Source organism: Scylla paramamosain, unplaced genomic scaffold, assembly GCF_035594125.1.
Source record: "Scylla paramamosain isolate STU-SP2022 unplaced genomic scaffold, ASM3559412v1 Contig84, whole genome shotgun sequence".
NCBI lineage: Eukaryota > Metazoa > Arthropoda > Malacostraca > Decapoda > Portunidae > Scylla > Scylla paramamosain.
This window is the reverse complement of record NW_026973749.1, coordinates 287,501-302,500: the sequence shown is the minus strand read 5'-3', so window position 1 is coordinate 302,500 and position 15,000 is coordinate 287,501. Positions and strand designations below refer to the sequence as shown.

The 15,000-nt window shown below is 39.2% G+C and overlaps 1 protein-coding gene across 7 annotated transcripts in view; it reads right to left on the bottom strand.

The window, feature by feature from the left end:
• LOC135098821 (circumsporozoite protein-like) overlaps positions 1–15,000 on the bottom strand; it is a 132,522-nt gene that overhangs the window by 99,204 nt on the left and 18,318 nt on the right. For 6 of the 7 annotated variants that reach the window (XM_064001211.1, XM_064001216.1, XM_064001212.1 and 3 more), the window contains exon 2: positions 13,679–13,732. The exons of the other annotated variant lie outside the window; for it this stretch is intronic. In XM_064001211.1, the coding sequence (XP_063857281.1) occupies positions 13,679–13,732 (54 nt within the window). The remainder of the gene's footprint in view (positions 1–13,678; positions 13,733–15,000) is intronic. 7 annotated transcript variants of the gene reach the window in all.

The following is a 15,000-nucleotide window of genomic DNA, read 5'->3' as shown; positions in this document are numbered from 1 at the left end:
AAATTCATGTATTATATTGGTATATTACAGTACACTCAAACGCAACCCGCGCCTCATGTGTTTGAGATGTGGCGTTTTAAGACCAAAGAAAAAAAGTCAAATATTCATGTAATTCTTTTGTAATCAGTTGTCCAAGGCTCAAGTGGACAAAAATTTATTAAATTTATTTAATTTAAAGGATGGATGGATTTAGAAAAGGTGGAAATACTGAAAAAAAGAAATAAATAGAATAACATTCAATAAATTATGAGAAAAAAAATTACGTAGTAATAAGACAGTCTTCTGCAGGAGAAGAAAAAGAAGAAGGAATAGGAGGAATAATACAGCAACATTCTCGCATGCATTGTTGAAGTTGAAGTGTGGATGTCTGAAGCAGCAGCTTTGCCTGGCACTTTCACAGTCAGTCCCCTAACTGACTCCCCTGAGTTAGCGTAGTTTCCTTTCAAGGAATTCTTTTTTTTCTCTCTCTCTCTCTAAACACAGCCTATCACAGGTCGAACTTTGCCTGGCGCCAACGGAGATTTGACCAGTCGTAGTTTACATATATATATTTCTTCCTCTGATGGCGGTGACGCTGCTGCTTCTTCCTCTGAGAGCAGTGGTGGTAGTTCTTTTTCTGTGCTTCTTTTTCTTGATTTCTTCCTCTGATGGCGGTAATGCTGCTGCTGCTGCTGCTGCTGCTGCTGCTGCTTCTTCTTCCTCTGATGGCGTTGCTTCCTCTTCTTGTTCTAAGACAGTCAGTTTGATGGTCTGAGTTGGTAGGTGGTAGGGTAGACAGAGTGGAGAAAGTAGGAGGTGCTGCACACTCACCTCCCCTGCTCCCCAGTCATAATTCAAGTCAGGTTGGTGGAAGACTGGGAAGGGTAGGGAGGTGCTGCACACTCACCTCCCCTGCTCCCCAGTCATAATTCAAGTCAAGTTGGTGGAAGACTGGGAATGGTAGGGAGGTGCTGCACACATGCTCCCCAGGTTACATTTGTAACATCTGTCAGGTTGGTTATTTTTGGAGTTGCCAGGGTCAGTCAGTCAAGCCCAGGGAAGTGCTACGCACTCACCTTGCCAAGATCAGAGGGGTGGTGGTGGTGGTAGATTTGGAGCTGGTAGGATGAGTCACATTGGTGGTGGAAGTCAAACTGGGAGACTGGGAAGGGTAGGGAGGTGCTGCACACTCACCTCCCATGCTCCCCACGGTCAGTCAATTTGGTGGTCTGTTGCCAGATTAGAGTAAGATTTGTAAGTCAGTCAGGATGGCTGTTTTTAGAGTTGCCAGGGTCAGTCAGGCTGGTGGTAGGGAAGTGCTACGCACTCACCTACCCTGGACAGGGTAAGATGTAGGGATGTAGGGATCAGAGTCACAGTGTCAGAGAGTTGCTCTTAGAAGTTGCCAGGATGAGTAAGGTCAAACTGGGAGACTGGGAAGTGTAGGGAGGTGCTGCACACTCACCTCACATGCTCCCCAGGGCCAGTCAGTTTGGTGATTACATATCTGTAAATCAGGCAGGTTGTTTGTTTTTTTGAGCTGCCAGGGTCAGTCAGTCAGGGTCAGACAAGGGAAGTGCTACGCACTCACCTTGCCAAGATCAGAGGGGTGGTGGTGGTGGTGGTCTGTACAGTTGGAGTTGCTCTTTGGAGTTGGTAGGATGAGTCAGATTGATGGGAGACTGGGAAGGGTAGGGAGGTGCTGCACACTCACCTCCCGTGCTTCCCAGGGTCAGTCAGTATGGTGGGTCTTTAGAGTTGCCAGGATGAGTCACGGGAAGTGCTACGCACTCACCTTGCCAGGATCAGTTGCCAGGGTGGGGAGTACTGGAGTACTGGTGGTGGTCTGTACAGTTGGAGTTGCTAGAATGAGTCAGATTGTTGGTCAAAGTCAAACTGGGAGACTGGGAAGGGTAGGGAGGTGCTGCACACTCACCTCCCGTGCTTCACAGGTGGGGTGGTGGTCTTTGGAGTTGTCAGGATCAGTCAGGTTGGTATTGATTTATTTTTATTATTTATTGTTGATTGCCAGACTCAGTCACTTTTATTGACGGGGGGAGTAGGAGTTTTTTGGTTTTTACTTTATTTATTTTTTGTTAATTTAATTTAATTTATTTATTTTATTTTATTTTCTATTTTATTTTTTTTTTCTTTATACCTATATATATTTTAATCTTTTTGGTGTGGTAGTCCGTAGACTTGGGGAGAGAAGGGAAGTGCTGTGCACTCACCTCTCTTGCTCTCCCGAGGTCCGAGGTGGTAGGGTGGTTTTTATTTTTATTTTATTCATTTATTTACTTATTTGCTTTATTTATTTATTTTCTTTTATTTTATTTCATTTATTTATTAATTTATCTAATTTTTTTTTTGCGTGGAAGGTTGGGAGAGAAGGGAACTGCTATGAACTCACCTTAATTTTTATTATTATTATTTTTTTTTTCTATCTTTTGCCTGGTAGGTTGGGAGAGAAGGGAAGTGCTATGCACTCACCTTTATGTTTTTTTTTATTTATTTTTTCCTGTTAGGTGGAGAGAAGGGAAGTGCTATGCACTTACCTTTATTTTTATTTTTTTTTTGTTTTTTTTTATTTTATGTTTTTTTTTTTTTTATTATTTTTTGCCTGGTAGTCCGTAGACTTGCCAGGGTTAGGTAGGGGAGAGAAGGGAAGCGCTGTGCACTCACCTCCCTTGCTCTCCCGGGGGCGGTAAGGCGGTGCCTTCCTCCCCTGGGGAGGGGTAGGGAGGTGCTGCGCACTCACCTCCCCTCCTCCCCGTGGGCAGCTCCATCACCGTACCTGTGTGTTTGAGGCACACATGGTGATGGAGGGATGCTCTTTGAAGGTTTTTGTGAGTTCCGAGAGGGGGGTTCGAACCTACGCGCCCCTCACTTCCCTCACGCCAAACTCCAAGTGCATCACTCTACCCACTGGGCCACGAGGGCCCTTTTTCTTTTTTTTAAAGTTGGTCTATTTCCCCATCTTCCCCATCTTTTTTGTAAAGTTGGTCTATTTCCCCATCTAATGTTCACGCCAGTATGTATTAAAGAATTATGATGTGAATTAATTTCATTACGTTATTTATTTATTTCATTTTCTATGGGATATGACCGCTGGCATCCCACACACACTGGGTTCCCAAGACTGTCACTACGCCATGAAACCCCAACGGTAAACAAGATATATTTGAACACATGATTTCCCCTCCAGTGTTCATGCAGCACCAAAAGTTCAATAAGAAAAACTGCTGCTGATTCTAAAGTGAGCGTTCATGCCCACAGTGATAATTAGATAATTGTTGACTTGTGGGAGTATGTCGTGGAGTGCAAATAGCAGTAGGTGAGATCAGAGAACTTTACAGAGGCGGGCATTCCTTGTGTCTGGAGTCGCCTCCTGGAACCCTCCCCTGTGCTGCACCACCACCACCATCACCAACAACAATAACAACAACACAACATTACACCTGTCCATCCTGCAGCACGAGAATGACTCAGCCCAGAGAACCACGGATTGCTTTATTCGTAATTCACGTCCACTCTCAACATAGACATCAATCAAATTATGTCATTGAAAAAGCTGGTGAAGCACTCACTTCTTCACACAGGCTTTACTACCTATCAGCAGGATGAAAGCTTCCGACTGGGAGGAAGGGCGGCGTCGGGAGGGATTAAGGGAGAGAGGGTAGGGGGACCAGCGGAGGCTGCAAGTGTGTTTATGCTTCATAGGTATAAAAAAAAGAATACTGCATGAAAAAGAAGAAAGACCTGTGCCCCTCCCACCCCTGCTCCCCGCGTGAGACGATACGTAGTGAAGTGGTACTGTTGTTGTTGTTGTTGTTATTATTATTATTATTATTATTATTATTATTATTATTATTATTATTATGATTATTATTATTATTATTATTATATATTATTATATATTATAATCATTATTACTATTATTATTACCATTATAATTATTATCATTACCGTCATCATCGTCACCAGCACCATCATTGTAGTGTAGCGGGTTTGTGTCCTTTTATTTCCGTGTCGTATCTTGTAAGTTGTAAGTTTTGATAGTTCAGTATTTGTAACGATGGAGACCTTGTTTTTTTCTTTATTTTTTTATGCAATGCACGGTGTCATTGGCATTTACATCTATATTTTCTACTGTTTTTTTTTTTTCTCTCTTACTTATGTACAGAATCTATTTGTTTTGCAGGAAAAAAAAAAGTCCAAACAGCAACAGACCAAGAGGTTCTTACAAGTCTGTTTGGGTGACTGTTTAGGTGGTGTTTGGGTATTCTACTCTATTAGTGGTAGGCAAAGGATAGCACAGAAGAAGGGTCCTTCCATCCCCCACTCCCTATCCCTCCAGGCAAGGCTCACCTGAGAAAGGAAATGGTACCATGTTGTATAGAAATAAAAAACAACATGGAATGTGAGAGGAAACTAAGAAAGAGAGGAGGACTACTTCTACCACATACAATCTACATGCCAGCACGGACAGTACGGAGTGAACGTGTTCGTTATTCAGACATGAACAATGACAACCGGGAATTAGTGTCTACATACTTGTCAAGACAGGTTTTCAATGAGTGTACAGTACCTGAGTTAACGACGCTTGATGGAACACAATTCCACATATTTATGACACGATTGAAGTAAAATGTTTGGCTTCATTTGTTTGAAATCGCTTACCTATTATTTGCTATTGTTTCTTGTAATATTAGACATGTTGAGTCTTAGGAAGAATTCGGGTCTCATATTTGTGAAACCCTTAAAAGTTTAGTAAAGCAATATCAGATCCCCTCTTAGCCTGCGTTTGGATAGGGAGAATAGATCTCGTTCTTTTAGACGTTCCTTGTAGGGTTAATTGCGAAGCTTTCAAGTAATTTTCGTTACTCTACTTCGTATTGTCTTTTTTTCTAATTTCTCAATATTCCTTCTGTAGTAGGATGACAAAAACTGTACATTATATTCAAGATGAGGAGGTACAAGTGAGTTGTACAAGGCCAATTTTTTTTTTTTTCAGATTTGAAGGTGAAAGATCTTCTTAATGAAAACTATTAATTTATAGGCAATTTTAATGACTTCGGTGCAGTGTTTGCTTGGTTTAAGATCTGCTGTCACTAAAACTCCCAGATCTTTCTCAGGATCCAAACTATTGATGGGGGATTACTTTTTATAATTTTCCAGCAGATTGCTATTTCCTATATTCAATACGTGGCATTTATCAAAATCAAAGTTATAAGCCACGTTTCACACCATTCAATGAGAGTGTATACATCATTTTGCAAAATTTGACGTTGGTTTGGTGTCAGTCTTGTTAGCAATTTCAGTATCTGTGAATTTTGACAGTTTACTTCTGATTCCTTCGTCTATGTCATTGATATATATTATGAAAAGGATCGGTCCTAAGATTGAACACTGAGGAACGCCACTACTTACATCAATCTAATTTGAAGAATTATCGTTTGTGGTGACCCCCATACCACAATATATATTGCACTGTCAAAAAAAAAAAAAAAACGAAGAAAAGACGAAAGAAAACAAAATAAGGAAAAAGAAAGAAGTGAAGATAAAATAAGTCAGAAGAAAGAAGAAATGGAATGTTTATAGTGATTGATGTGTTGCTGATATCATGTGTGTTTTTCTCACTGAACATTAATGGCGCCGACTGAATATTTGTTGTGTTTGTGCATGTGATATTGTCTGTGTTTTGCACGATGATTGCGTTGATCAGTGAATATGTTGAAGAGATATAAGGTAACATATAATAACTTTCAATGATTTAAAGATGAATGTGAGTGAGAAATTTTGAATTTTAAGAAATGTAAATAATTAGTAGTTATTAATTAAAATATGAAAATGTTTGTGAGTTTTACAGTACAATTTATAAACCAATTCCTTGCAATATCTCAGAACACGACACGTTAATTCAGTATGTCTGTCTGTCTATCTGTCTGTCTCTCTGTCTGTCTGTCTATTTACCTAATCTATTTTCTACTTACTAAACTGTTTATCTACCCATCTATTTATTTTTATATCTAATTAAATACTTATTCATTTATTCATTTATCTATCAATCTATCTATCCATCCATCTGTCCATCTATATATCTATTTATCAGCCAGTCGATCTATTTAACCATTTACCCATCCAGCCATCTATCTATAACTCTACCTGTTCAACCAGATACCTATTCATTAATCAATTCGTCAGACCAACAACACATTTCTCTATCTGCGCCTGAACATACTCACCGATCCATCTCCCCGTTCACCGCCACTGTACCGAGATAATGCACCCTCAATACACTCCTATACTCGGCGGCGGCTAGGCAACGCTATTTCGACATGTTCCACTAAGCATCCCTCCAGTTCCTCCCACAGCTCCCTGCTTATGAGGGGAGACCAGGCCCTGCTAATACTACGGGACGGGAGGAGGAGGGGAAGGAAGAGGAGGGGCGTCTGTTGCAAGCATTATATCGGCAAAAGGAAGGATGGAACGTAAGGGAGAGAGGATGTAGGATGGTGGAGCGAGGGAAGAGAAGAAAGGAGCTCGTGAAAATGGGAGAAGTTGAGAGTGAGGTGTGGTGGTGGTGGTGGTGGTGGTGGTGGTGACGGAGGGAAGATTAATTAGAAATAATTATTTGTGGCGGGGGTGACGTATGGGACAGAATCATGGTGGAGTGTTGTGTAAGCTGTGGTGATGGTGACGGTGACGGTGATATTGTGGTGACGAGGATGAGCTTGTGCGTGAATGATTACTGATTAGTGATGACAGGTTAATAGAGCGTCAGTTTATATTAACAGCCACTGGACATGATACATTACGGACAGCTGGTGTGCAGTGGAGGGAGCGTGTTATTATCATAGTCTCCAGATCACTTATTAGAGTCTAGAATAGATCATAAGGGTAACAATTTGGTTACAGTTTACAATACCACTTAATTTCCGCATGGTAAAGAGTGGATGGAAAAGAGAGTTAAATCAGGTTGGTTCATTTAGTTAGGAAGGTGTCTTGATACTCGTCTCTTATAGCAACTCAAGTCATACGGAGGTGAGTAAACATATATGATCAGTTCAAGTCATAACAAGTTTGGGAAGTTAGATAAAAATCAGGGTGAATTACGGAGTTTAACTGTGAAAGGGATCAAAGAGTGAAGAGGCCAGTCAACTCTCGCACTATTAAAGAGAAAACAAGGGCTGAAAGTAAGTGAAAAGCCTAGTTGTATCAGAGCGTGTGTTTCATGAGCAGGGCTGAACTGTAGCGTTTGGATTGCTTTGTATTCATGGTGAGGGGAATCACACCAGGGGCGGGATGTGATACGTTAATAGGAGTGTTTGTATGCATAATAAAGTGACACAATAATGGATATGGAACGTGCCACATTGATTGCTTTGCATTCATTTTAAAGGGAAATCATGCCACCAATGAAATGTAACACGTTATTTGGAATTTTTATCCATGAAAAGAACCGTAGTAAGGCAGTTCAAGGAAGCATTAAGTGGTAGTCAGATGACACTTGATCATAAAAGTAAATGAATACCTAACTCAACGCACAGAAAAAAAAAAAAAGTACTGAAATTTTAAAGAACACATGCTTCTCTCTGACGAGCATCACTCGCAAGACCTGCATTACATTCAGTCCCGAAGAGTCCTCAAGAGTCCTTTTAAATTATTTGACCCTTCCACATGAAACAATCACACTGGAGAAATGGTTCTCAACTGGTGGTCCACAGTGACTCTTTAGGGTGGTCCACAGGATGCCTACTGTATTTGCTGATAAAAATTAAATGGAAAATTCAGTATGAACAATTTGATCAAAATATATAACTACTATTATTACATTTCTATTTAAGAGAACCATTGACAGTCTAAGTTGTAGCTGTTAGCTAATACTTCGAGTCACTTCTAAGTTTAATCTACAACGAATGTTCAAGATTCACGCCGCCATCCGGGACTAGGGCCTGAGAACATACTTGTACTATACGCGTCAAGGTGACGAGCCATCCTGTTCATTTCTGTCAGCTTCCACGCGGCTACACGAGTCGTCAAGTGCTGTGGACCACCGTGCCTGTGGCCACTGGCCACCGAACTGCAGTGTTGATTAGTTGTATTAAAACAAAATTGAAAGGGTCCACATTTTCTTTTTGTTTTTGTTAGTGGCCCGTGGCCTGAAAAGAGATGAAAACCACTGCACTAGAGAGTAATAACGGCATTAGCAAAAGCGTCCACTTCAAACACCCTTTTGTCTCTGCCTGTGGGCGCACAAATTACCTCAGAATGTTACGTCACAATGAATAAGACAAGTGAAAAAGCTTTCTTTCTCTTAAATTTGAATACCGTCTTTTCGGAAATATTGATTTTTTATTTTATTTTGTGCAATAAGAAAGAAAAACTTGTGCAATTTTGAGAAGAGTGAAAAAAATCTACAATTCACCCTAAGGAGGAGGAACAGAAAAATTATGAACTCTACCACCAACACCACCACCACCACGTCCACCACCACCACCACCACCACCACCACAACCACCACCTCCTCCTCCTCTTCCTCCTCCTCCTCTTTTTTTTTTTTTTTTTGCATAGGAATAATGATAAAATCTCACTTCATTCTTTCCAATCAAAATGCAGTCAGTTTTTCCCACACTGCACGATGGTTTTCCCACGCCAGCACAAGCACAAGGGCGTGTCAGTTTGGCAGAAGTCATACACTGATCTAGCTTACATTACTAAATGGTAGTTAATCTAAATTAATTCCAAAGCGATATGTAAAGACCTGTGGAAGTGTTTCTATTTTGGTTATCCATTGTAATCACATGTAATCCTCATTTTCTTCGTCCGCATTCTCCTGTTATTGATCAACTTTGTGATTTTAAGTACTAGAGGTCAAAGTTGCAGGGGATAACCTGTGTATGCAGCCTCTAAAGGGAAGGTACACAGACCCAGTGACCGAAGCTGTGGCCTGATTGACTGCCGCCTCCCTGGAAAGCGCAACGCAAGGATGCTGCACCACCCCTCAACAACCAAACTGTGCCTTCACCTGCGCTACGCACACACCACATCACACAACTATCATGCATTTACACTCTCCCTCACAAACAAAAGTAGACAGACCACAACTCTTTCCCTCACTATTCTCTCAAGTTCTATGTGGTTTTTTCTATACCACGTGGTATTAATTCCTGTATCTTGTCAGCTTCTGCTGGAGGGATTGGTGGGAAGGAACCTTCTGTACTATCCTGTATCTCCCAATAATAGTTAATGTAGAATAATTATCCAAACAGCCTCGTCAATACCTCAAGGTTTGGAATTCCGTTGCATTCCTTTGTATTCCTCTGGAGAGAGAGAGAGAGAGAGAGAGAGAGAGAGAGAGAGAGAGAGAGAGAGAGAGAGAGAGAGAGAGAGAGAGAGAGAGAGAGAGAGAGAGAGAGAGAGAGAGAGAGAGAGAGAGAAATATTCATGGCAAAAAGTAAATGTAAATTCTTTCATACAAATGCACCACATTAAGCGCCTCCAGCGTAAGACTATAATTATGAGGCAGGAAGCGCGGCAGTAAACACGTGAAGTCTATGGAGAAGGCAGGGCGTGTTTCACTTGCTGGTCTTGCCTCTCACTTTTTTAATATGTTTTCTTTTTTTTTCTTTTTTTTTTCCTTGCGTGGATTGACAAGGTGTGGAATAATAGTAAGAAAATATAAATAATAGGAAAACTGAATTGGTGTCACTGCAGCTGATAATCCTGCTCTTTACTACTACTACTACTACTACTACTACTACTGTTATTAACATTCACCTATTACAACTCAGGAAAGCTTTTTTTTCCTCCAACCCTTTATGCTTCTTAAAAACATGGAACTTCATTTGGAAATAAAAATTCAAATAGCCGAACACAAAAATCAATTAGATGCAAAAGATACTAGACGGCTCAACTTGAAACACTGGAGTAAACAATGCAACACATGTTTAATTTAGAGTCAGTATAAAATGGTATTCTAACATTTGCATATAGCCACTATTTATACTCACACTCTCATATCTTCTTGGTGAATGGCTAACAGAGGAACAAAAAAATATCTTTTCAGTTGCCGCTTCCATACATATAGACAAAAAAAAAAGTCAACAATAAAAAATCTAAATATGTTTCTGGAAGTGCCTCAGTACTCTTAAAACAACTAGTCACAGGAAGGGGAAAAAACAGAAACAGGCAGAGAATTCCAGAGTTTACCAATGAAGGGGATGAAAGAATGAAGATATTGCTTAACTCCTGGACTACTGAAAGGGAACGGAATAAAGGTGAAAGTCTTGTGTAGCGTCAGCGTGGGGAAGGAGAGACGCATGCTGATGGCAAATTCAGAAGAGCAGTAACCATAGAAATAACAACACAAGACAGACTTCCCCCATTTTTTTCCATCTTCATATACTTGTGTGCATTTTTTGTAGCATATCAGTGTATTTGCTATGGTAAGCTCAGTAGGTATGAAATGTTCTCTAGGGTATGCATTAATTCATCCATTTATTTATTTATTCATTTATTCACTTATTTATTATCTATTTATTTCATATTCTACTTTTTATTACCACATCGTATTGAGAGGCACTTTTGCGACTCACTGTTTCCTTTACATTGAGAAATTACTTGTTTATTACAGTACAGCATAAAGCAAGTGTCTGCAGTGAGTCAGACACTTTGTCAAGCAGCCTTACCTTACATGCACATGGAATAACATAGGCAAGCATGACAGGCGTCACTTAAATGTAAACCTAAAAATGGAAGGACGTACACTGCGCTACAAAAACAGCTCCGTCCCCGTCACTCACCGGTAAATTGTGAGTGTGTCAGGAGGAGCAGCAAAAAGCCAGTCCTCGTCGTCTGGCCGCGAGGAAGGAAAAAGATCCCGCCGCTGCTGCATCCGACAAGACAAACACAAAATCAGAGGACTGTGTTAAACCCTCAAGACAAAAAGAAAAAAAAAAAGTGTCTGAGTCTGATGGTGTCAACCAAGACTGGCTATCCCGTATATGAAGTGAGTTATGGCAAATAATTCGTGCATTTTGCGCCCTCCAGCTCGATCTGTAGTGATGAGGCGATAGTTGCAAGAGTTGCGAGGCAGAAACCTTCGCCCACATGTCGATAAATCGAAATATGCAAAATGCAGCAAAAAAGGTGAGTCTGACGAAGAAATTACATAAAATAAGAAAGATACGCCTTCAAAAGTTAACAACCAAGAAGTGTTTCCGAAACTTAAATCGAAACTTTTATATGCGATGGACACCAAAAGGTGCTCCTGGCCAAATCATCGTTGTACCCTCCAGGGCCAGGCGGGAGCGGTGGGGTGTACAAAAATAGTGTGCGGTGCGGTAACAAAAATAGAACCATCTCGCTCTGCTAGGGGAATAATCCCTCCAAAGATATTCAATACGTTACTAAATGATGAAGAAAATCATAAATTTTCTTTCATTCGATGACAAGGAAAATAAAAAAAGTGATGAAACTAATATTTTCAGAAATCTACAACGACGAGCCTCTAAAAAAAGGGAGACAAATAGTGTGGGCCGGCTCTAGTCATCAAGGCCCACGTCACCTTGACTTTTCAAGGTGACAATCAACACACACACAGACAAATAACAACACTTCACAGAACAGTACAAGCTTTCCTCTCTTTGATTTTACTTGAATAAAGCTGCAACAAAGGTTATGACGCTAAAAAGTTACCTTAGGTTAGGTCACAAATATCAAGGTGGTAACGCTTCCCGGGAAATCAGAGTCAAAAATAATATCAATACCAATGGGGAGTTATCGGAACTAAATCGCTAGATGTCGTTGCTGCTCATCTAACTGTAGGAAAGAGAGCTAGAATATTGTTGTAGTAAATCCCAGGTGCGTAAAGATGCATAGAACATTGATCATCATGATACTATTGAAATGACGTATCGACTTTTCAATATCCGGTATGGATAATATTGAGAGAATGTGGTCAAATCATTTTTTGTGTGTGTGTGATTATCGAGTAAAATACTAGCATTTTCTGAATAGAACATATTACAAGTATAAAAACTATTGATTTGGACAATGAAAAAAAATAAAAAATCACACTGTACTATATAGTATGACACAACCTACTCAGTAACATCGTGATATATGGCTCTAGTTTTTTTTTTTTTTTTTTCTGGGTATTTTAGCATCCCTCTCACGAAGCGAGCGACAAGGCAAAGTAATCGAGAACCAAAACAAACATCTCTCAGGCGATCCTGCTGCTGCTGTAGTGTCCAGCTGCCGTAATCCATTGCTTAGGGCGTAGTGGAGATGGGCACCGCAGCAACATTCAACTTCATGTCCGACAACGTGTTTCTTAAGTTCAACCAGCGCGGCCGAGTCAGGTGTTTGTTTTGGTTAGAGATACAGCATTACTATCGCCAGGACACTCGAGTTGCCAATTTTTTTATTAAAATTGCCGTTTCCATAAACTAGGAAGGAGATCTATGTAATTTGGACTTTTGACTGTCACAGACATGTTGCCTTTATGTTTACTGTCGTCTAGATTAAGACGTTTCCAATCAAGAGTGTATTCATTTGGAAATCTTAAGATGACCAAATAAATGTAAATGCCGATTCACTAAAAAAAACAAATTATATACATTTGTTCATGAAAAGAGTTTCATTTTACTTGTATTACTACTTAGAAGGGATTACATAGAAAAATATATTATATAAGCCTATTGCATCTTCATATAAATAGAATAACACTGTAGGTATATCTGATATTGCTTGTATGTAAGAGAAGAGTTTGTGTCTGTGCTGCCACCTGGTGACAACCAATAGTTCTGAAAACTCCCCATTGAACAAAGAAAATGTAAATAGAAGGAAAGATTTTTATTTTATTCTATTTTTTTTTTTTCATTTTATTTTATTATTTTTTTTTTTTTGTGGAAACCAAATTCACACTAAATGAAATGTGTTACAGTAACAGTTTCCAAGCACACTTTATCATAACGTGCAAAATGTTATTAATCTACATAACGGTAAAACACAGTAAAGGATAAATAAACGGATAAATTAGAAGATCTGATATTTGTTACCTAAAAAGTTCTCAAGTGCATATTCCTGTTATTGTGGAAAGTTTTTTTTGTAATTGCATCTTTCCTTTCTTCACTCACATATTCGTACATACAAAAGATATATACGGAAAAAAAATATATGAGCGGAAAAATGATAGCTAATTGTTAGGTTTCAACTGAATCTCCAAGTAAATATTTATAACAAAAAGATGACACCATTATAGAAAATATATGATTTCGTATCCTTCTTTCCTCTATGCATACACTAAAATAAGCACACGAAGACTGAAATACAAAAATTATAGTTTAGAAAAAGATTTACGGTTAATCCACTAAAGACTTTTTCCCTGTAAGATGTTGCAATGAACATTATAGACTAAATTTACATTCTTTCTTCTTTCATATATATACCCTGGGAAGGCACAAAAATGGGAGAGAAAAACAACGCTTTGGAAAAAGGCTTAAACTAATCCTTCAATGGATAATACTACTGACACGATACCATGGAAGCACATCCTTTCTTTCCTTCATAGATTCGTGGGAAGCAGACAGGAGAAAGGCAGGCAACAGTGACAGGTTTCGGTTGACATGGAAAAAAAAAGTTTAACAGCGAGTTCCAAACAGAGTGCACATGATGTAATGAAGCAGGTACTCACTTTCCTCCTGCACGTGTTGGCAGTGTTCACCGCGGCACCACCTGCCATCCTTTCCTGAAAATATCAAAACATCCACATAAGAAAGTGATGCAGCTTGACTATTCTAAAAAGAGCTAAAAATGAAGCATCATGAACAGAACCACCACAAATCCTTTACTGCATGAGTTACAACATACACATGAACAAAAAAGGAAAGAATAAATACTGAAGAAAAACACGAAATGTCATAAATAAAACGTGTCAAATTCCTCCAAGCAAGAACACATGGATACATGAAAAACAACACTGAAAACAGAACACACTTGAAACGCTGAGAATGTTAAATATGCACAACACCTGCAGCAAAATAAAACGAACAAGCACAATTACATATATAACAAGATCAAATAAGAAAATAAAATAATAATAAGTGAAAAGCTTCCCAACATTCAGCGGTACAAACCTAAAAACAATAGCAAGGATATACTTAGAAAATAATAAGTACCACTTCAGTCTAGCCATAAAAAGTATTCACGGCACAAAACATGAAAGTCCCTTTTGAGTATCTCTGCCAAGGTGGCCTGACTCATCTATTCTTCTTTCTTTATTGTTGTTCAGTAATACAACACATCCACATTCCTCCGTTTGTGGTTCTGATAACAACAACAACAACAACAACAACAACAACTCTCTGACCACTCCTAGTAAGATACCTGTCTTTTCGTGTGGTTACTGGGAGGACACAGGATGTTCCCTATAACCTCTTACACAACGAAACAACAACAAGCAAAGGCTCCAGAGACCACAAAGATATCGTAGTTGCTGTTGGTTCTGGATGTCACCGCTTCTTGGTAAGGATCTCAACAAAAGCGAACAGCTGTGAGATCCACCCTCCTTCATGCTTGTGCTGCTAACTCGTCTGGATGAAGCAATACATCTGAAAGCTCACACACTGCCCAAGTATCCATATCCACGTGTGATCGTGACATGTCAGTACTCGAGGTATTCACTAAATCTTGGGGAGCCTGAAAGTAGATGACACTGGAGCTCTGACCAGGAATCTTGGATATCGTCTTTGAGTGCGTGATGCAGCTGGCAGCAGGATGATGAGATAAAATGCTAATGTCTATAAACTATAGAACTGAGCATTCTCTAATGCCTTTAATTTCATATATATATATATATATATATATATATATATATATATATATATATATATATATATATATATATATATATATATATATATATATATATATATATATATATATATATATATATATATATAATTACTTTCAGTTTAATTATTCGTCACATTGCAATAAATGGGCTTGTAAATACAA